Source organism: Colletotrichum higginsianum, chromosome 5 (assembly GCF_001672515.1).
Source record: "Colletotrichum higginsianum IMI 349063 chromosome 5, whole genome shotgun sequence".
NCBI lineage: Eukaryota > Fungi > Ascomycota > Sordariomycetes > Glomerellales > Glomerellaceae > Colletotrichum > Colletotrichum higginsianum.
This window is the reverse complement of record NC_030958.1, coordinates 295190-317141: the sequence shown is the minus strand read 5'-3', so window position 1 is coordinate 317141 and position 21952 is coordinate 295190. Positions and strand designations below refer to the sequence as shown.

General features: G+C 45.3%; 3 protein-coding genes across 3 annotated transcripts; 2 read left to right on the top strand and 1 right to left on the bottom strand.

Annotated features, from left to right (window-relative positions):
- Nucleotides 1–13284: 13284 nt before the first annotated feature.
- CH63R_07028 (TNA1 is necessary for nicotinic acid import into the cell) lies at nucleotides 13285–15102 on the top strand (the record flags this gene model as incomplete). Its single annotated transcript, XM_018302003.1, has 5 exons — nucleotides 13285–13483; nucleotides 13528–13668; nucleotides 13745–14085; nucleotides 14193–14429; nucleotides 14509–15102. 5 exons carry the CDS (start codon nucleotides 13285–13287, stop codon nucleotides 15100–15102), a joined length of 1512 nt encoding a protein of 503 aa, XP_018156781.1.
- A 372-nt stretch (nucleotides 15103–15474) lies between these two features.
- On the bottom strand, nucleotides 15475–16948 carry CH63R_07027 (Glycolate oxidase; the record flags this gene model as incomplete). The annotated part of the gene is made up of 2 exons (XM_018302002.1): nucleotides 15475–16796; nucleotides 16861–16948. 2 exons carry the CDS (start codon nucleotides 16946–16948, stop codon nucleotides 15475–15477), a joined length of 1410 nt encoding a protein of 469 aa, XP_018156780.1.
- Nucleotides 16949–19418: 2470 nt separating this feature from the next.
- Nucleotides 19419–21611, top strand: CH63R_07026 (Zn 2cys6 transcription factor; the record flags this gene model as incomplete). The annotated part of the gene is made up of 4 exons (XM_018302001.1): nucleotides 19419–20071; nucleotides 20146–20340; nucleotides 20407–20675; nucleotides 20761–21611. The coding sequence occupies 4 exons, from the start codon at nucleotides 19419–19421 to the stop codon at nucleotides 21609–21611; spliced, it is 1968 nt and encodes a 655-aa protein (XP_018156779.1).
- Between the last annotated feature and the right edge of the window lie 341 nt (nucleotides 21612–21952).

The window sequence follows — 21952 nt, the reverse complement described above, 5'->3', positions numbered from 1 at the left end:
GTCTGACGCGAGCTTTGGCGACAATACACTATGCCGAAAGAGCTCCCAGGCCTTCGCCATGAAGCTTTTCGGAGGCCTCGTCGCGTGGCGGGCCAACAAGCAAGATACCGTCACAACGTCAACAACTGAAGCAGAGCTCCTAGCGCTCACGCAGGCCGCCAAGGAAGCCCTTTTCGCAAGCCGATTGATTTCGCGCTTACAAGTCCAGCTCCCCAGTGAGCTCGGCGAGCGCGCGACGTACGCTTCAAAAGAGCAAAAGCCCACGACAATACGTATACAATGCGATAACCAACAGACGGTTAAGTTGGTTACGAGTGAGCTCTCGAAGCTCCGTACGAAGCTCCGTCACGTCGATATACACAACCACTGGCTGCGTCAAGAAATCGCCGAAAGGCGTGTAGACGTCGCATATACCCCGTCTGCAGAGCTTATGGCAGACGGCCTCACGAAGGCCCTGGATATGACAAAACACGACGCCTTCATCCAACAGCTCAATATGACCAACGAGAAGGTCATTCTCGAGAGCAACCGCGCTAGAGATCTGGCTGCTGACGAGGCTCGACTGGAGGCCGAGATGATGAAGGAGGACGTATGGGCCGTGGAGGAAGCCTGTGACTTCCCGCGCGCCCCGTGAGCGTCAAAACGAACGCAGGAAACGCCTTCTTGCGCGCTCAAGGAGCAACGGAGCGAAGGGGCCGTCGCCCTTCACGGCCGTGGACCGTAAAGGCCGTCAAGAAGCCCTTCCCTGAGGGGGCGTGTTGAATTGGAGGGTAACGCACACGAAGGGCGCCACGAAGGGCGTCGGAGATAGGACTTATCGGCCAGCATAACCGGCCGCTCGGCGGCAACGAAGGGCCTGCCACAGGCTTCGTCCCGGGCAGTGGGCTTCGTGGTGGCCTTAGGCGCCTAAGAAAGGGGCTGCCAAAGGCCTAGTCGGGCGGCAGGGTGCAGCTGCAGCACACAAGAATAGTTACACACTACACACACTTAATATACGCACAATTGACCCATCACGGTTACCCTTGCCAATCTGACAATTGGGTTCGTTTCCTAGGTGCAGGATATTGCTAATATTATAGGAATACCCTTATATACAAGAAGCTCCCTAAATTAGTTATCTTACGTACTACTTTACGTACTAATATATATATAACTAACTATATCTTACTCTCTTTACTTTATATAGAATTAAGTATCTTTCTCCCCTATTCTCCTATACTTTACTGTATACTCTAACTTATAATAGTTATAAGCTTAGATTTACTTACTATTGTACAGTTAACTTTAATTATTAGTTAATACTCTTTTTTTATAAAAGAGTATATTTTATATAGTCTCCTATTTACTAATATATTAGACTATAACGTGGCTGATAAGCGAGTCGATCAGACAAGCGAGTCGATCACCCAACCGCGATCATACCATCTTCCCGCTTTCAACACACGTCCATCGACCATAAAGAATGTCGTCATCAAACAAAGAAGCGCAATTGATCCTAGCGGTTCAAGCGATTAAAAACACTCCAAATCTTAGTATTCGAGCTGCAGCACGGATCTATTCAGTACCCTTCACAACATTACGCGACCGACTTAATGGAAAACCTTCGCGACGCGACATCATGCCGAAATTACGGAATTTGACGCTGCTTGAAGAAGAGAAGCTAGTTAAGTACATTCTTGACCTAGATGCCCGATCGTTTCCTCCCCGGATCAGTGGTGTTGAAGAAATGGCCAATCACCTGCTTGCCGACCGTGGCGCGCGACCGGTTGGGAAGCGCTGGGCGTCGAACTTCATCAAACGACAACCACAGCTTCGGACGCGTTTTTTTCGCAAGTATGACTACAAGAGAGCCCAATGCGAAGATCCACAGGCTATTTGCAGCTGGTTTGCCCTTGTGAAGAACACAATCGTAAAGTACGGTATCCAAGAGTCTGATATCTACAACTTTGATGAGACTGGTTTCATGATGGGCCAGATCGCAGCTGGCATGGTTGTAACGAGTGCTGAAAGGCGATCAAACACGAAAATGGTGCAGCCTGGTAATCGGGAATGGGTTACAGTTATCCAAGCCATAAGTTCGTCAGGCTACAGCGTCCCGCCATACATCATCGTTGCAGGCCATTATCACCTCTCAACCTGGTACACTGAAACAGATCTCCCACACGACTGGGTTATCGCAACATCTGAAAACGGATGGACAACAAACGAGATAGGCCTAAATTGGGTCAAACACTTCGATTGTCATTCAAAGCCACGTGCAAGAGGTCCTCATCGCCTCCTCATCGTCGATGGGCATGAAAGCCACCACTCCGCAGGTTTTGAGCTATATTGTCAGGAGAGTAACATCGTCACACTCTGTATGCCGGCTCATTCATCTCATCTACTTCAGCCCTTAGATGTAGGATGCTTTGGGCCTCTCAAAACGGCGTACGGTCGACAAATTGAGGATAAGATGCGGCGAGGTGTAACCCATATTACGAAGGAAGACTTCTTTCCAGCGTTTCGTGAGGCCTTTACACAAGCACTTACGGGAAAGAATATCCAGGGAGGTTTCAGAGGCTCCGGGCTTGTCCCTCTGAGTGCAGAAAGTGTATTATCAAAGCTGGACGTCAAGTTACGCACTCCAACGCCTCCAGGATCACTTCCAACAACACCGCTCCCTTGGGTTTCCAGGACACCAAACAACCCAACAGAAGCAACTTCTCAGTCAACACTGATCAAGGATCGAATTGCCCGTCATCAAAATAGCTCCCCAACACCTATCAATAACGACGTTGACTATATTCTTAAAGGAACACTAGGAATAATGCATGAGAATGCATTCCTGAGGGCGGAGAACAAAACTCTTCGAGAGGAAAACAGCACACTAAGCCGACGTCGGAGAGCTAAGAAAATGCGTCTCCAGCAAGGAGGAAGTCTTACTGTAGCTGATGCAGAGGATATACAGTCGCAGAGGGACGCAACAGCACAGGTTTATGAGGAAACGCGTCGGAGGAGTGGTCGTAAGCCAAGGACTGAATCGGGTCAACGACGGTGTGGCGTGTGCGGAAACACAGGACACAATGCGCGAACGTGTCAGTTTGATGTAGAAACGACTGAGGAAGAGAATTCTTAGTAGCGTTAATTGATCTAGTGGTGTTGATATTGATGTCTTCTTGGGTTTGTAATGTAGTCGTGGTTGGGTGATCGACTCGCTTGTCTGATCGACTCGCTTATCAGCCACGTTACCTCTATACTCTTTAATACAGTTAAACTAATTAATTAATACAATTAGCTAACTTAGTACTAAGTGCTAAAATCCTAATACTAAGGGTTAGGCATTTAGTTACTTATTAATTCTAATTTTAAGAATGTACTATTTAAGTCCCTTACTAAGGAAAGAATCCTAATAATTAAAGAGCTAGTAGCTAAAAAATAGGCTACTACTAAATAGTAGTATGAATTTAACCTTTAGAAATATAAGAATTGCAAGAAAGTGTAGGATAAGGATTATCCCCCCCCTCCTACTACTAAAAGTATAATTCCTCCTCTTAAGAGACTAATATATTCTTTTAATAAGCTTAAGAGACTTACAATTTTGCAGTTAGATACCCTAGAGGACTAGACTATTACAATTAAAGCTTATAGTATAGTAGCTCTATTGCGCACTTATTATATTAAAAGCCTTTATATAGTACTTAACTAAATAATAAAGACTATAAGTATAATACTTCTTACAACTGCACACTTAGAGGTAAGTAGTAATAATAAAATTATAGTCTAATAAACTCTTTAGTATTTAAAAGTAAATTTTATACTTAATAATCTTAGTACTCTCTCTATAGTTAGGGAGGAGTATTAATAAGTCCTTAAGTGCGCAAAGGGAGGAGTAAATCTTATACACTAGTATAAGGACTAGTAAGTAGCCTACTTTTAAGTTTGCACCTATAATATCCCTAAGGTCTAAAGTGAACTTATAGTAAAGAACTTCCTTAATGCAATTTAAGTTAAATTAAACTTAACTTAGAGTAAATAAGTATATAAAATGTATATTAAAAACTTTAAACTAGAATACTTAACTCTCTTAGTCTTAGAGCTAGAATAGATCTTTAGTATTATAACTTACAATAATGTAGCTAAAAAGAGCTCTTTTAGAGCTAGTATATACTTAATACTTACTAGCTAATCTAATAAATAAATAAATACCTATAAGACTTAAAAGGTTATATACTCTTATAATTATACTTATAGTTAGACTATTTACTAATGCATTTACCTATAATACGCCCTTATAGAGAAGGTTAATAATAACTAAAAGACTTCTAATTTTACAAAGGAGTAATAAAAGTAAATTTAAAATAAAGTCCTAATTAGTAAGTAGAAATCTACCTACTAGAAGCTAATCTTAAATAAGTAGTTAAAGCCTAATAGAAGACTCTTCCTAATAACTCCTAATTTAAACTACTTAGGAAATGTAAAGGACTTAGAGTATTCTAGTAGTATAGTAGCTATTATAATTGAATCTCTTCTAATCCCTAAGAGCTCTTGCGTAATCTTTAGTATAGCTCTTAGTAGTACTTATTTACTCTCTAAGAGTATAGTTATAGATAGCTGTAGTATTATATACCTTATTAATAATAAAGGCCTCCTAGAATTAGAATTCTATAAGCTATCTACCTCTAATAATTATATTAAAGTAGGTACTTTATTACTTCCTATAAGTAGAAGAGGCACTTATATTATTAAGAGTATTATTAATAGTTTATAGGGGGCAGTAATAGAAGATCTTATACTTACAAATATTACTATTATTAAAGGCTTTTACATTAATATTACTTTAGAGACTCTCCTTCTTAAGAGTAGACTTTAGTATTATAAGTAGGACTATACTATATACTATAGAATAATTAATAATAGTAATATAGTTATTAATCTCTATAGGAAGTATAATTTAGTCTTTATTTAATATAAGCTAACTTCTAACTACTTACTTACTTATAAGAACTCTATTCCTACTAGCCTAGTAGGTATTCTAGTATTTATAGGCTGAGGGTTATAGGGGAGAATATATTAAAATACGCGCAAGAGAGCTAATACTGTACTCCTTTAGTATTTTAAATTAGGTTACCTTAGTCTAGAGGGACTTTGCAATTTAGTCTAGAGGGTAAGGGGCGTATAAATTAAAGGCCTAAATTAGCTTAAATGCAAAGACTGCAGTATTGCACATATAGAGAGTATTATCTTAAGAGGACTATTTAAATTAAAGGTAATGCACTTATAGTATAGAGTTTACTAGAATCTCTTTAACTTCCTAGAGTTACTATTAGGGACAAAATAGATCCTTATAGCTTATAATAAGTACTTAAGTTTTATTATAGCCTACTTACTTGCACATAAGACTAAGTCTCTTATACTTAGTACTCTTTAAATAATTGAAGCCTAAGTGCAATACAAAAAGAGTCTTAATATATATAAATTCTAGTATAATAATAAGGTAGTACTCCTTAGTCCTAAAGTTATAAGGGCATATAAGATGTAGACTGCCTTAATTAGAATTAAAATAGAGATACTACCTCTATATATAAAGGAGCCTATTAGAGCTACTAAAAGAGTAGGTTATTTAGTTATTATTAAGTCTATTAAAATGCACACTATAGTAAATCTTCCTAAGGGGCTATATAATAAGGTAGTCTTTGCAGTAGTTTATATTTATAATATTAGCCTATAAGAATTAAATAGCTAGGAGTCTCCTATTAAAAAGGAACTTAAATAGTACTAGTAATACTTCTACTAGTAGTAAGTAGACTCTCTAGTACTACAATTTAAGTTACTACAATTATACTAGGGAGGCCTCTATATATATAAATGTAAGGTATATTTATTATAGAGGGATTAAGAGAAAGGTATATAGAGAAGGGAATTTAAAGTACTTCCCTATAGTTATATTAAATACCTTATAAATTATATACTACAAATGCACAATCTATATAGAATCTAAGTACTTATACTTAAGTAGGTTATAATAATATGCAATATACAGTTTAATAAGAGTACTTTCTACTATAAAGCTTAAGAGAAAGAGGCTATTTGAGGCCCTAAAGTATAATAAGTAATTAAGATTATTAAGGAGTCTATTACTGTCTTAAATAACCTCCTAAGGTTACTTAGTATAATTACTTTAGAAGACAATACGCCTCCTATATTAATTATACTACAACTTGTAATTAAGGATTACTAATTAGCTAATTTTACTTAAGATATTAAGTATATAAGAAAGGTAAAGGCAGTATCTATTATACTCCCTAATACTCCTATAAGTTATATTACACTTAGGGGTAAAATAGAGACCTCTACTTCTGCAATTAAGTTAATAATAGTTAATAGTAGAAGCAGCCTAGAATTCTCTCTTTTATCTGCAGAATTATTACTATCCTTAACTAGTGCAACTGCACCTAGTAAGCTAGATACTAATAGTAGATATTAATTACTAATTGAAATAGTACTATAGATTCTATAATAAATACACTAAGAGTTTGTAAGCCTATTAGAATAAAAGTTATTAAAATCTCCTTTACTAAAGGCTATATAAAGAGGTAATATTTATGCAACTATTTAAGTATACAAAAGATACTCCTAGGAATACCTTTTTAGTACTTTCCTACTTAATTAGTAGAAGGCTATTAAGGAAAGTAATCTTAAATATAAAATACTTTATAAGGTATTAAGAGGGGTAGTTAAAAGGGCTTATTTTAAGTGTTCTTTAACTAGTAAAGACCTTAAACTTTATAAGGACTTCCTTATTAACCTACTAATAAAATAGAAGAATTTTAATAATTTCCCTCCTATAGTTAAATTTATATTTATTAAGGTAACTAAAGTTAAAATAGGTAAGATTTAGAATAAAGATATATAGGAGATCCTTACTTATAATCCTTCTTTTTAAATACTACTACTAAAATAAGTCTTTACTTATAAGTTTAATAAGAATAGGAATCTTAATTGCTGCAAAGTGCGGATTTGCATTTAAGGAGATTTTTAACTAATTAACCTATTATAGAGTACCTATACATTAATACTTACTGCAAAGGCCTTCTAGATTGTAATAGCCTTAGTAGTATAGTTTAACCTTAAGATTTAATAATTTAATATTATAAATGCATTCCTTAACTCTATACTTAAAAGTAATAATGTAGTCTATATAGAGCTTCTAGAAGAGTATAGAATACTAAGTAAGATTGCAAGGCTAAAATGCACTCTATATAGCTTTTGCAATACTCCCCTTCTCTAATTTATTATATTTATAAATACTCTTAAGGACCTTTTAAAAGTAGCTTACAATAAGAACTAATGTATTTACTAATTTACTAATAAGAAGGTAATTCTTATATTCTATATTAATAACTTTAAGGTTATCTATTATAAGAGCTATAAGAAGGAGGCTAATAGGATTATTAATAGTATTAAAGATAAGTTTAAGCTTAAGGAGAGCCTACTAGAATACTATTTAAGTGTGCGCATTATCTGCAATAGATAATAAAGGAAGATTTATCTCCTTTAAGATACTTATACTAAAAGAATAGTAAAGTACTTTAATTTTATAAATAGCCTTCCTCCTTTAATACTATTACTATTTATTACTCTTATTCTAAATAAGGAGTAAGTAATACTTTAGGAAGTAAAATACTATTAGGAAAAGGTTAAATTAGTACTATATTTAGTAGTAATAATTAAGCTAAATATTGCATTTGCATACGCACAGCTCTTATACTTTCTAATTAACCTAGGGGCTTAGTATACTACAGCTATTAATTAGTGCATTTAATACTTATACTATATAAGATTCATTATACTATTCTACAGCTGTAATTTAAAGGCTTAAGTTCTTCTTATTACTAGAGATGTAAGCTTTACAGACGACCTATTAATAAGGTAATCCTCTTAAGGGTATTTTATTTACCTATTTAGAGGACTAATATAATAGAAAGTAGTATACTAGAATATAATTACTATGTTAACTATAGAGGTAGAGCTACTTTACTTTAAGTATACTATAAAGGAGGCAATAGCTCTCTAGTGCCTTTTCTAAAATATTAATTTTATACTAGAAGATAAGTAGAAAGTATACTGCAATAACCTTTAGACTATTTACCTTATTATTAATAAGAGTAAAAGAGTTATAATACAACTTTAGTATATTAATATTTAGAATATATAGTTATAATAAGAGTATGCAAAAGGAAGCTTTACAGTAGTATATATACCTATAGATAAAATGCTTACTAATAGTCTAATAAAGTCCCTATTGCAGTTAAAATTTAAGGACTTCTACTTATAATTCAACTTTAGCAATATGCATTATATAGTTAATAATAAATAGTAATTAGGAAAAGTTTTATATTTAAGCTATACTTAGAAGAAAGTAAAATTCTACTCTATAGAGTATATACAAGAATACTAACCCTAATAGCTACTTTATATACTTATTAAAGTATTAGCTTAGGGGAGCTATAAGGACCTCCCTAATAAGAGGCTTAACTGCCTTAAGGAAGTAAGCCTTATACTCTTTATAAGGAGTACTAGCCCTAGAGAGTGCAGTAATTGCAACTAATAAGATAGTAGCTAACGTACACGCATAGCGAGTCGGCCAACATAGCGAGCCGGCCACTCCTTATCGCTAGAAAAAGCCCCTTTTCTAACTATTTATTAAAAAGTAGATTCTTAACTAATAAAGACCTAGTTTTTAGTATTAGATAACGATAAGAGTTAGATTTTAAGAAATAATATTGTAGAAATTATTGTCTCTTCCTAACCCTAGGTTCTTAGTAATCCTCTTATCTAGAGGCCTAGATAAGAGGTAAGCTTAGTAATATAGGCTAGAAAGAGATAATAATTTTAATACTATTATTTCTTAAAATCTAACTCTTATCGTTATCTAATGCTAAAAACTAGGTCTTTATTAGTTAAGAATCTACTTTTTAATAAATAGTTAGAAAAGGGGCTTTTTCTAGCGATAAGGAGTGGCCGGCTCGCTATGTTGGCCGACTCGCTATGCGTGTACGTTATAGGTAGGAGGTTAAATAGTACTATAGGCTACTTTAGTACTATATACTTAGGAAGAGTATGTAGTGCATTTACAGCTGTAGACTTAGGAATAGGGGTAGGAGTAGGGGTAGTAGGAGTAGTAGAGTGCAAAAATAAAATATTATTAGTAACCTTATTACTAACGTAGTTCACAAGTGAGTGAGCCACACAAGTGAGTGAGCCACTTTTCTAGAATTTCGTACAACCTACCTTTCCCTTTATTTTTCTCCACCTACAACTATGGTACAACATTCAAATGAAAGCGATTTAGTCCTAGCGCTAAATGCGCTCAGATCCGACCCAAAATTAAGCGTGCGAAAGGCTGCATCTCACTACAAAGTATCTCGTGCAACCCTCCAACGACGATACCATGGCCAACCTGCTAGACGCGATATCCGACCACCCTGCCAGAATTTAACCTCGTACGAAGAGGAGACCATTGTACGATACATCGTTGACCTGGATTCGCGAGCATTTTCGCCACGCCTTAGTGCTGTTCGAGAAATGGCCGATCGACTGCTTCGCGACCGCGGCGCGCGACGCGTCGGAACAAACTGGGCCTCAAACTTCGTACGACGACGACCTGAGCTCCAGACGCGTTTTAATCGAAGAATCGACTATCAGAGAGTCCTCTGCGAAGATCCGGACGCGTATCGCGCGTGGTTTTCCCTCGTACGAAACACAATTGCGAAGTACGGGATAGACGATACCGATATCTATAACTTTGATGAGACTGGGTTTGCGATGGGCAAGATGTCCTCTGAAATGGTTGTTACAGCCTCTGAACGACGTGGCAAGCCAAGAGGAGCACAACAAGGGAATCAGGAATGGGTTACAGTAATCCAGGGCATTGGGTCGTGCGGCTATTCTATCCCGCCGTACATCATCTTTGCAGGCAAGGTCCATCTTGACTCCTGGACGTGCAACAGCCCCCTCCCACCCGACTGGGTAATTACACTTACAGAAAATGGTTGGACGACAAATGAGAAAGGCCTAGAATGGGTACAGCACTTTGATTTCCATACAAGGAGTCGTACGAAGGGTGCTTACCGCCTCCTCATCCTTGATGGCCACGAAAGCCACCATTCTGTCGATTTTGAGCTATACTGCAAGGAGCAGAACATTATTACGCTCTGTATGCCCCCTCATTCATCGCACAAGCTCCAGCCGCTTGATGTTGGGTGCTTTAGTCCCTTAAAACGGGCGTACGGCCAAGAAATTGAGGTCCTTATGCGGGTGCACATTACGCATATTGCAAAGGAAGACTTCCTCCCAGCCTTTTATAAGGCGTACGACAAGGCAATGACAACATCAAACATTCAAGCAGGCTTTAGAGCAACTGGCCTTGTCCCGTACGATCCGGAACATGTGATTTCACAGCTAGATGTGAAGCTTCGTACGCCATCACCTCCAGGTTCTTCTGCTGGCTTACCAGCAGCTTGGGTCCCAAAGACGCCAAACAACCCAATTGAATTCGATTCACATTCTGATTTTATTACGAATCGCATCGTACGACATCAGAATAGCTCCCCAACGTCAATTATTAGGTATATGCAGCAGCTGAAGAAAGGAATTATGGTGGTAGCCCATAACCAGGTTTTAATGCAGGCACAAATGACTGAGTATCAAGAGGCAAATGAGCGTATGAGCCGCCGTCGCCGTACGAAAAAAAAACAGCTTCAGAAAGGTGGAACACTTACAATCAATCAGGCAAAGGATATAAAGTCTCAGATTGATGTAACGGAGCAGTTACAGGTAGAAACAGGTCAGAGTAGTGGTCGTGCGAGGAGGACAGAAACACGCGCGCGACGATGTGGCATCTGTGGAGAGACTGGACATAATGCTCGCACATGTCAGAAAGTTGAATCCACCTCTGAAGAAGAGGATTCTGAATAGTTTAAATTAATTTAAGGCGTTGTGGTTGATTTCTCTTACACTTTGTCGTACGGGTGCTAGAAAAGTGGCTCACTCACTTGTGTGGCTCACTCACTTGTGAACTACGTTATAGTTAATTAAATTATAAATAACTATTTATAAATAGCTAAAGTACTATATATACTATTAGTAACTACAATAATATAAAAATGTATATAAGACTTATAGTCTTATTATTAAGACCTTTAAGTTCCTCTTAGAGCTTAATTGTAAAGGCTTATAATACTAGTGCAATTAGAATATAGTCCTTAGAGGACTAACTACTAAAGTAGTATAAATAGTACTTTCTACTACCCTCTAGATAATAGCTTATACTATTACTATAGAGGGCAGCCTTTAAGTAAGGGAAGTATAGAATCTTGCACTCCTTAAGCTTAGTAGTACTCTTCTTCTTAAGAGCTATACAACTATTAATATATATTCTAATAGCTAAATATATATACAACTACTTACTATACTTAAAAATACTCTCCTTACTCTTCTAAGTAGGAGTAAAAAGAAGATAGTAATTTAGAGAAATAGTTAGCTAAGTATAAATTTTAAAATGTATATAATTTATACTTTAGAGTAGGTACTTTAAGCTCCTCCTTAGAGGACTAATTCTCCTCCTCCTACTGCTCCTCCTCCTCCTCCTCTTCCTCCTCTTCCTTATTCTCCTCTTCCTCCTCCTCCTCCTAATAGGCAGGTAGTAGAGTCTTTACTACAAGCTCCTCTAGAGAAGAGCTTATAGGAGAGGTAGTAATAATAGTAGTAGTAGTAGTAGTAGGGGTAGAATTAGAGGTAGTAGTAGTAGTAGTAGTAATAGTAGTAGTAGTAGTAAAAAGGCACTTAGGGGAAGGGAGCTCTAAGGAGCCCTTAGGCTCCTTCTCCTCTTTAATAGAGGCATTATTAGCTAGAAATAATATTAGTAACTACTAATACTTATTCTATATGTATATAAAAGTAAATATACTATTTATTTTATTAGTTATTTTAAAATTTATCTATATAAGTAGTTAGTATACTAAGTCTTATTAGTAAAAATGTATAGTAAAAGTACTAGTGCAGTAAAAATAGCTTAAATTTTTACTTATAATAATTTAATAAGAGTATAAAGAAGGAAGGAAAGGAAATAATAATAAGTAGAGTAGAATATTCGCCTATATACTACTTATACTACCTTTAGCTACCCTCTTACCTATTTTAGAAGGAGTTATATAAGTAAAGTAAAATTATTAATAAAGGTAATATAATATACTATAATATATTTATTCTTAATTTTACTTATTTAATAATTATATAGGTACTTAAGGGATTACTTTTAAGAAGCTATTATGCATTAGTATAAGGGATTCAATTACTTAATTACTTAAATAATTAGGGGGTGTATTATAGGAATACCCTTATATACAAGAAGCTCCCTAAATTAGTTATCTTACATACTACTTTACATACTAATATGTATATAACTAACTACATCTTACTCTCTTTACTTTATATAGAATTAAGTATCTTTCTCCCCTATTCTCCTATACCTTACTGTGTACTCTAACTCGTAACAGCTAATATGTACTCCCTCTCCTCTAATTCATTAGTTGGTAATAGAACCAGTCAATTGGCTAATACATTGTAACCTGTTGGACGGCGACTCGGCCAGCATCCCAATCAACGGCCTCTAATAATGAGAGAACCCTGGGACAGCTTCCGTACATCACCAAGACGACTGGCGGTCAACAGTTCATGTCATGTTCAATCATCCGCCTCTACTTTCTTATTTTCATGACAAACGACTTACATAGCTGGACTTGGTACCAACCCAATGGGCCACACCATGCCGTGACCCCAACTTCGTGACCCCCACACAGTCCCGCACGCTTCCCCGTCCTCGACGATCCCAGGCATCTCCTGACCTGATGCCCAGTTCTTCATAGGTGGGGGAACCAGAAGGCGTCGGTGTATGGGGGGGAGGATGCCGAAGGCTGGGTCTACCCCATGGGGCTCTTCCCCGCGTTTGGATGGACCTTCACGTTGCTTCGGCATGGGTCAGAGGGACGGGGAGGGAAAGGAGCATAACCTGGCCCGGCGAGATGGCAGACATGTTCCAGGGTGAGCTGATCCGAAGAAGGGGATTAAGTTCAAGTCCCTTCCGTCGTCTTTTGGTCCTAATGTTTGGCCGTCCTTGATCTCATTCACTCCTCCTACTTCAACATTGGTTTTTTTTTTTTTTTTTGCCTCTCGGTCAACACCAGGTAGAAAGAAGCCCTAGCAGACCACGTACATCTCTTACTCCATCACCGCGTACGCAACACCATGGACGTGGAGAAGACCGACCGGTCTTCGGATCAGGTCGAGGACATCAGCGCCGAGAAGCAGAGCAGCCATGCCGGCAACCTCATCATGCCCGCCAGCCTGGCGGCTCTGGGCCAAGAGGAGTATGAGAAGGTGGGAAAGCGGGCGACGTTGAAGATGGACATGGTGATCATGCCAATCATGGTAATCATGTACGTCCGTAAGTACATGGCACATGGATCTCCCCCCCTACCTGATGGCTAGGAACTGACGGGGTGAGCCCTCAAGTCAACTATCTCGACCGCCAGAACATAGCGAGCGCGAAGCTGGCCAACATCACCACGGACTTGGACCTAAGCGAGGTCGAGTACCAGACCACCGTCAGCATCCTCTTCGTCGGTTACAGTGAGTCCCAAGTCCACCACCTTTCAATGCCACCTACCCTCCCCGGTACCCGTTGCTGACCGGAACACGCCGTCAGTCCTCATGCAGGTCCCCTCCAACATGATCGTCGGCAAGATCAAGTGGCCCGGCGTGTACATCTGCGCCGGCATGGCCGCCTGGGGCGTCATCTCGACGCTGATGGCGGTGGTGCACAACTACGAGGGCCTGCTGATGGCGCGCTTCTTCCTCGGCTTCGTCGAGGCCATCTTCTTCCCCGGCGCGCTGTACTTCCTCTCGCTGTTCTACAACCGGAAGCAGTTCGCCCTGCGCACCGCCATCCTCTACTCGGGCTCGCAGCTGGGCAACGCCTTTGGCGGCCTGTTTGCCATTGGCATCCTGAACCTGGACGGCGTCAGGGGTCTGGCCGGTTGGCGATGGGTATGTTGTGGGGTCTTCCCTCCTTTGTTTCCTCTCTTTCTATCTCTCTCTATTCTTTCCTCTCCGACAACTCTTGATATGATCATGACTGAAACGAAATGTCACAGCTATTCCTCGTCGAGGGCGTCATCACCGTCGGCCTCGCCATCCCCTTTGCCTGCATTCTGCCCAACTCCAACAAGAAGATCCCCACCCTCACGCAGCTCGAGTGCGAGTGGGTGCAGTACAACTTCGCCGTGGACCAGGGCCAGGAGGACGACTCGGGAGAGGTCACGGCCCTCAAGGGCTTCATGATGGCCGTCACGGACCCCAAGACTTGGATGCTGATGGGGGTTCTCTACTCGGTAAGCACTGCATTCCCCCTTTACAACCACTCATGAATCAGAAAGGTGGAACCAGTTCTAAAACCAGACGTCCTTCTAGACGTACATCGTCGGTGCCGTGGCCAACTTCTTCCCCTCCGTCGTCGGCGGCCTCGGTTTCTCCCGCACCATGACCTACGCCCTCACGGCGCCCCCCTTCATCCTCTGCGTCTTCACCATGCTCCTCAACGGCTTCCACTCGGACCGCAAGCAGGAGCGCTACCTGCACATCGTGGTGCCCCTGTGCGTCACCCTCGTCGCCAACGTCATCGCCGTCTCGACCATCAACATCGCGGCGCGCTACGTGGCCATGATGCTGCTGCCGGGCTCCTTCTACGCCGCCGCCGTCGTCGTGCTGTCGTGGATCATGGGCAGCCTGTCGCAGCCGTCGGCGAAGCGGGCGTCGGCCATCGCGCTCATCAACGCCATGTGCAACACGCCCAACGTCTGGGGCAGCTACCTGTACTACGGCGCGCCGAGGTACGTCTCGGCCTTCATCGTCAACATCGCGGCGACGGGGCTCGCCATCGCGTTCGCGACGGGGACGAGGATCTGGCTGCGGAGGGTGAACGCCAAGCTGGACCGCGGCGAGGACACCGGCAAGCATGGGCCGACGCAGGCGCAGGTTGCCGGGGGTTTCAGATATCTCCTCTGAGTGTTGCGTTTTATGTTTCCTGGGTTGTGAGTGACTCGAGGATAATCCCTAGAGGTGTTCTTGTTGTGTGTCACGTCCATGAGCACAGAGTAACCACGAATGATGAGACTCCAACCTCTTCCATAATCTGAAAATTGCGAAAATTCGAGGGAGTCTCTATCTTGCCAATATACGTCTCGTTATTGGAACATGAGTATTCATCGATGGTCATGATTTTCTTTTTGCCTTTGGGTTGCCATCAAAGTTGTATGTCCCACCAAGTATATTGTGAACCATTGGAAAATCGACTCAATGTTAACGTCGTTTCAGTCTTCAAGTAATAATTATTCAATGAAATCCATGAATGGTCTGGGGTTCATTACTGTAAAAAGTCTACAGCTTCACTCTCCCCGTAACCTCCTTCTCCGCTCGCTCACTGTTCACCATCTCAGGCACGATGTCCCCGACGGTCTTCGCCCCGGCGAGCGCCATGTTCGTCTCCAACTCGTGCCTCAAGATCCGCACCAGCCGCCTCACACCGGCCTCCCCATACCCCGCCGTCATCGAGTACAGGAACGGCCTCCCGATGCCCACGGCCGTCGCCCCGAGCGCCAGCGCCTTGAGGACGTCCGTCCCGCGTCGGATGCCGCCGTCGACGAACACCTGGAACCTGGCCCTCGTCCCCGGGGCGAGCAGGTGCGGCGCGTACCGCCGGATCTCGAGGAGCGTCACCATGGGCGACTGTGCCGTGTCCTGCGACCTCCCGCCGTGGTTCGATAGCACGACGCCGTCGACGCCGCGCTCGTGGGCGATGAGCGCGTCTTCCACCGACTGGACGCCCTTGATCACGATGGGCAGCGGCGTCGTCTCCCTGATCCATGTGAGGTCGTCCCACGTCAGCCCGGCGTTCAACAGCCCCGACGCCGTGGTCTTGGCCACCCCGCCGGGCTCCGAGAAGGGCTCGTCCCCGACGGTCAGGCGCTCGTCGCGCTCGCGCTTCCCGATGACGGGCGAGTCGACGGTCACGAAGATCGCCCGCGCGCCTAACCGCTCGGCTTTGCGGATCGTGGCCTGCGCCTTGTCCCGGTTCCGGTCGACGTACAGCTGGAAGAACAGCGGCTGCGCCTCGTTCGCCCTGGCCCCGAAGATGCTCTCAATCGACGAGCTCGGCTTCGTGGGCATGCAGTACACGATCCCCTCCTCTCCCGCCGCCCTCGAGAGCAGCGTCTCGGCCTCCGGGTGGGCGTACTTCGCCTGCCCCGTCGGCGAGATGTAGATCGGCAACGAGGACGGGAGACCGAGGATGGTGGTCGCTGTGCAGACGGAGTCGACGTCGCGCAGGATCCGCGGCCGGAGGGCAAGCTTCCGAAAGACGCGGCGGGAGTCGTGCAGGCTCCGCTCGTCCTCCGCGCCGGAGGAGTAGTAGGCCCAGCCCATGGGCGAGAGGTACCTCTCCGCGACCCTTTCAAAGTCGTCGACGTTGATGATGGCACCGAGGTGCGGGTACGCCGCCGGCTCAGACTTTGCGGCGGCGTCTATCGACGGCTCCTGCGGCCTCGGTAGGGTTGCCGGGTCCACGGGCCCCAGACAGCGGTCCGGGGAGAGTGTTTCTGTGATGAGATCCGGGTTGTGAATGGAGTCGTAGTCCTCCGTCGCGTCCCGGCCGGCGCATTTGATGATGAGGTTTGCGCCGCCGGGGTGCTCGTTGAGGAACTCTGCCGGGAGTCAGTTTTCCGGAACACTTGAAAACCCAACAAACGAGGCAGACTGTCGGTTTACCTGTCACATCCCAAACCTGACCGTGGACCACGACCCAGCATGAGTCTCTGGTGTTGTTCTTTGCCACTTCTGTCCCGTTCACAACCATGGCGACAGTAGATGAATCTTTACGACTTGTCGAGAGGCCGAAGCAGCGAGAATGCGGGATGATCCAGGCGTCATTCGTGAATATGGGGCTCTCATTGTTCTCTCCGAGGAGTTTGGCTACTTTGAGATTGGAAGTTGCTCTTCTGGCCAAGCAAACAGGCCATGCCGTACCCCACGAGTGGCTCGCGAACGTGTATGAGCGACTCCGCTACTCCACGAGCGTGAATCCGGGGATGTCGGTGGGGGTCAGTCAAATGTGTTCATTTACCGTAATCTCGAATGGGAGTCTCCGAGCCAGCGGCCTTCACTCCGACTACGCGTTGTCTTGAGGTGTCCAAGGCATCCCGGCTGCCAATATGACGACAGGACTGGTTCGGCATCGAGCCAAGTCTCCCCCACCGAAGGAGCCTGCTGCATTCTCCTCACGAACCCCGCGATGGGAGCTCCACGAAAAGTGGTGCGGCTCCGCCTGGATGTCATCCAATTCGTCAAATGCCGGGAGGTGAAGTTGTACCTGTTGCTGGGCTGATGCGGAAAAGTGCCCGGAGACGGCCTCAAAAGGCTCGGGAGTTGCCCGGGGCTCCGACATGGGCCCCCTGTGAGCGACTGACTCGGTCATGCGGGGAACTGCGTGTCCAACAGGCATGCTTTTGTCCTAATATATTCCCATCGTTTCACGATGTACGAGAAAGCAACGTAGCATACTGAGCATGTGTTTTCACCCATCAAGTCAAGTCAGTGACGCCCTCGTATGGTGTCAAAAGATAAGAGAACCGGCGGTTTACCGAATTGTCTCGATCTTCAATGGGAGTTTGCTGACAATTTGAGATGGAGGATGGTTAGGTCTCGAAGACGGGTTCAGGTTAGGTAACAACAACGAGATTTTGCTCAAACCTATCCAATGACGAGGGAAGAAATGATCGTATGAAACAGGCCATTGAGATGCTACGGCCCAAGAACCCGATTGCTTGCCCCTGCTGAGCTTCGACGTGCTTGCCGTCATTGTGGTGGAGACATCTCGAAGCCGCCCCCATGAATGATGGGATAACCGAGAGACTGAACGCAGCCCCCCACGAGTGGGGGGCTACGGCATTCCAATGGCCGCTTTTGAAGCCTGGACCACGAAAACACTTTCAAAGACCACATGGTTCAAACCAAGTGTATCAGCTCTAAGAACGACTATCTATTGAATTACACTTTAGTCGCAAGAGCAGATGAGTCGCCGTTGCTTGCCGGTCGTTTCGTCAGTTGATAGTGGGATCAGAAAACCCGGAGGTGAGATACATTTTGTTTAAGCTGAATAGGGTTAAGAAGAAGACGACGCCATGAGCTTAGTACTGATAAATGTCAAACCTTTGTTTTGCAAACCGGCCCTTTTCATGCCGATTTAGGGAGCCAGGGCCTACAATCGCGTAGTTGCGTTCACTTCTAGCGAAATGACTATTCGTCCACGTAGACTTGATTCTCGTTGTTCTAGACCATTGTCATGAATCCATCTTGAAGCTTATCAAGTCCAGAACGCATATCACTGGCAACGCTGTCCTAAAGTTTACAGGTTTCCATCGCAGTGAGCAAAGGAGCTCTGTATGAGCGTACCTCAAAGTGCAGGGTTGAACAGTTTCCATGCGCGGTCATGATTTGAGCAAGATTGACGCAATATTCTGGCGCCTTCAAGTGTATTTCTCGATTGAACATCTGGTTGTCGATACAACATGAACAATCCTGTAAGACTTTGTCTATTCTGAGTGGGCCGCCTAGGTCAGTGTCTCCATTAATCTCTTTGGTGTAAGTCAACCAACACCAGCGTATCAAACAAAAAACCAACTCATGTCTCGATCGTCTCCTCAACTGTACCATGCCCCTTGGGAGTTGCTGCTGATACCTACCGTCTTGTGAATACACGGAATAGTTGGACGTAGTAGAATCGCCATGGACCAGTGCATGCATCTGTGCAGTCTTCCCACCCACCCAGCCCCTGAACGTGTGGATCAGCTTGCTTATTGGGACTCTTTAGTTGATTACTTTTAGACTAGCTCAGATACCTCAGCCACTGTGGCACACCTACACCCCCTGCGCCGTTCTATCGGGCAGATATCAGATGCATGCTCGGTGGCGTCGGCGGCGTCGGTCGTGGTCTAGAAGCCCGCCGCCCCATCCACCATCTCTTGTTGGAAACAGATTATTGTCCCCCTTCTCGCCCCGTGTCCGTACGCGCCTCCTTTCTCCATCCCGTGTCCGTAGGTAGCGAAGCCGCCCGCTCGTTCTCGACCGCCCGTTTGGCCCAACAGGCACGTAGAACAGACGACCCGGGACAAGCCCCCAGCCCAAAAGAACCCGCACGGAATGGAATCTCGTCAACGCAGCCCGACCCCGCTTTTGCGGACGTGTCGCATATGCGCCCATGCCAAAATCAAGTGTGACCGTACCCAGGATTCGGGCTCCTGCGATAGATGCCTCCGTCTGGGCAAGGAATGCACCTACGCCGTCGCCCGCGGCCGGAAGCTGCCGGGGCCGCGCTCAAGGTGAGTAGTCTCCGCTTGTCCAACAATATATCGGAAGAGAGAATCCAGGCCGAGACTGACACTGCCAAAATTATTGGGTTAAAAAAAAGATCCAACAAGCTGCTCCAGGTTCCGGAACGTCCGGCTGATCCGAGCGTCACCGAGAGCCCGCCGGTCTCCGAGAGTGTCACCTCCGACCAGAGCCGGACGCCGCCACCGCCACCGCACCCGGCCTCCTCTTCCGCCTCAGCTGCAGGCGACCCAGGGTCTCAGCCCCGCCAGGCCGACCTTGGCAGCGGCAGCGCCAGCGGCAACGGCCCTCACGACCCCTTCCAAGCCGGCCAGTTGTCTCTCGAGCGGGGTCAGGAGCTTCTCGACAGGTTCCGCAAGAAACTGACGCCCCATTTCCCCTTCGTCATCATTGCCGATTCGGTGCACGTGAGCGCTCTGAGAAAGACGAGGCCGGCACTGTGTCTGGCGCTCCTCGCCGCCGCGTCGCACGATGATGTCCGGCTTCAGAGAGCGCTGGGCCAGATGTTTAACGAGCTCGTCGCCGCACGCTTGGTAGCAGGGAACTTTACCTGTTTGGATGTGCTCCAGGGGCTTCTCGTCCACCTCGCCTGGTAATGGGACTCCACCCTTCTCAGTGTGTCTGTTGCACGTTGTGTTGCCGATAATTACTAACCTCATCTTCCAGGGCCCATTTCCAGCCCAGACCCAAGAGATACTCGCAGCATCTTCACCTGGCGACTAGCATTGTCTCCGACCTGCGCCTAGACAGGCCAAAGAACCCCCGGCGTTGGAACGTGGAGGGGATGAGTGCGCCGCATGACAATGTCGAATCGTTAGACGAACAGAGGACTTTCCTCGGGACGTACTATCTTTCATCTTGGTGAGAGTTTTTCCAGGCACATCACGCAGCTGCGGTTCGTGGAGCTGACCGCAAACGATCCTCCAGTACGAGCATCGTGCTCCAGAAACTTCGCATAGTCACTTTGTCCAGTTTCATCACCGAAACGGCGAACCGGCTGGCCGAAGTAGCCGAGTTCCCTAGCGACCAGTACCTACCGTACATTGTTCGCCTACAACGGCTTGCCGAAGACATTGACGATGTCGTCAAGAACGAGTCGACGTTGGATCCCATGCAGATACAAGCGTCCGTCTCGGAGGCCAAGGAAAGGGTCGACATGTTCAAGAACAGCCTGGGATTCTCCCTCAGCGACTGCCGTAAGCACACACCTTATAACAAACGAGAACGGATCCGAAGACCTTATTCCCTCCTTGCTGACTACTACCGACTCCTATGATACAGCGCTGTTGGTTCCCCAGCTACACACGATCCAGCTCTGCCTGAACCAGCTATCGCTGCCAGAGGCTCCCTTCGGGCTGAGCAACCCTCAAAACGCTCCGATGCAGCGGCTCATCGCAGGCCTGTCCGAGAGTATCGTGTCCGCCAAATCCCTCGTCTGCGTCCTCCTACACACGCCTCCCGGCCAGGAGGTCTTCTTCCCCAACATTGTCTGGGTGATGCTCCATTGCGGCTTCACGCTGGCCGCCCGGCTGGACCTCTTGGCCGCGGACCCGAGGATAGGCTTCATGGCGGAGCACCTGCGGCAGTTCTCGGACATTGCGCACACCATCCGCCAGGTCGTCCTCCGACTCGAGTCCGCGAGCTCGCCAGACCTCGACGACCGAGGCGATCGCGACAGCTTCTACCACTTTGCCATCCGTACGAAACGCGTCGAGAAGTTCTACCTGGAGCAGCAGCAGCGGCAGTCCGCCCTCCTCGAGCAACAGCAGCAGCAGCAGCAGCAGCAGCACGACTTCTCGCCCCAGAGTTTACACGTCACCATGCCGACAAGCACGGCCGGCTTCACGACCATGGGCACGCCCGCCTCCGACTTCTCGAACCAGAGTCAGATCTTGGATTATTCAGTCGCGCCTTCGGTGTTCTCCTCGCACGCGGTCGCGCCCATGGACGGAAGCGTTGTGTACGGCGGCAACCACAACGGCTTCATCATACCCAACACGGGCGCCATGAATTCGAACCCGGAATACGTCATGGACGCCCTCTCGGTTCTGCCCGAATCCTTCATCCCGTTCAGGGGCTGGGGTCCCGTGGTGGGCAACGAAGGCGGTGATAGAGCGCAGTTTTTAGCGTGATCCTTCGGAGAGGATCCGGACGTCGTAGACTCGTATGTAGTGCCACATCGCCGCGATGGTGGGTTCGGACACGGAGTCGGGAACCGATTGTTTGCTGCTCCGCACCGGAACGCGCAACACAGCAGACCAAAGCCTTGTGGCAAGCACGGGATGAAGGCAGAGGCACGGGATAAAGAATAGGTCATATCCTGCGTTGGCGGTTTGAAAGATCGCCTCAAGGCTTCAAGACGGGGGTCTTCAATGCCCGGTTTTATTGGAACTGGGTGTAGGATTCTGATTCCGTGTCCGTAGTTGCGTGTACTTGCACTCGGCAGCAAAGGCGAAAGCTTTACATCATTGCC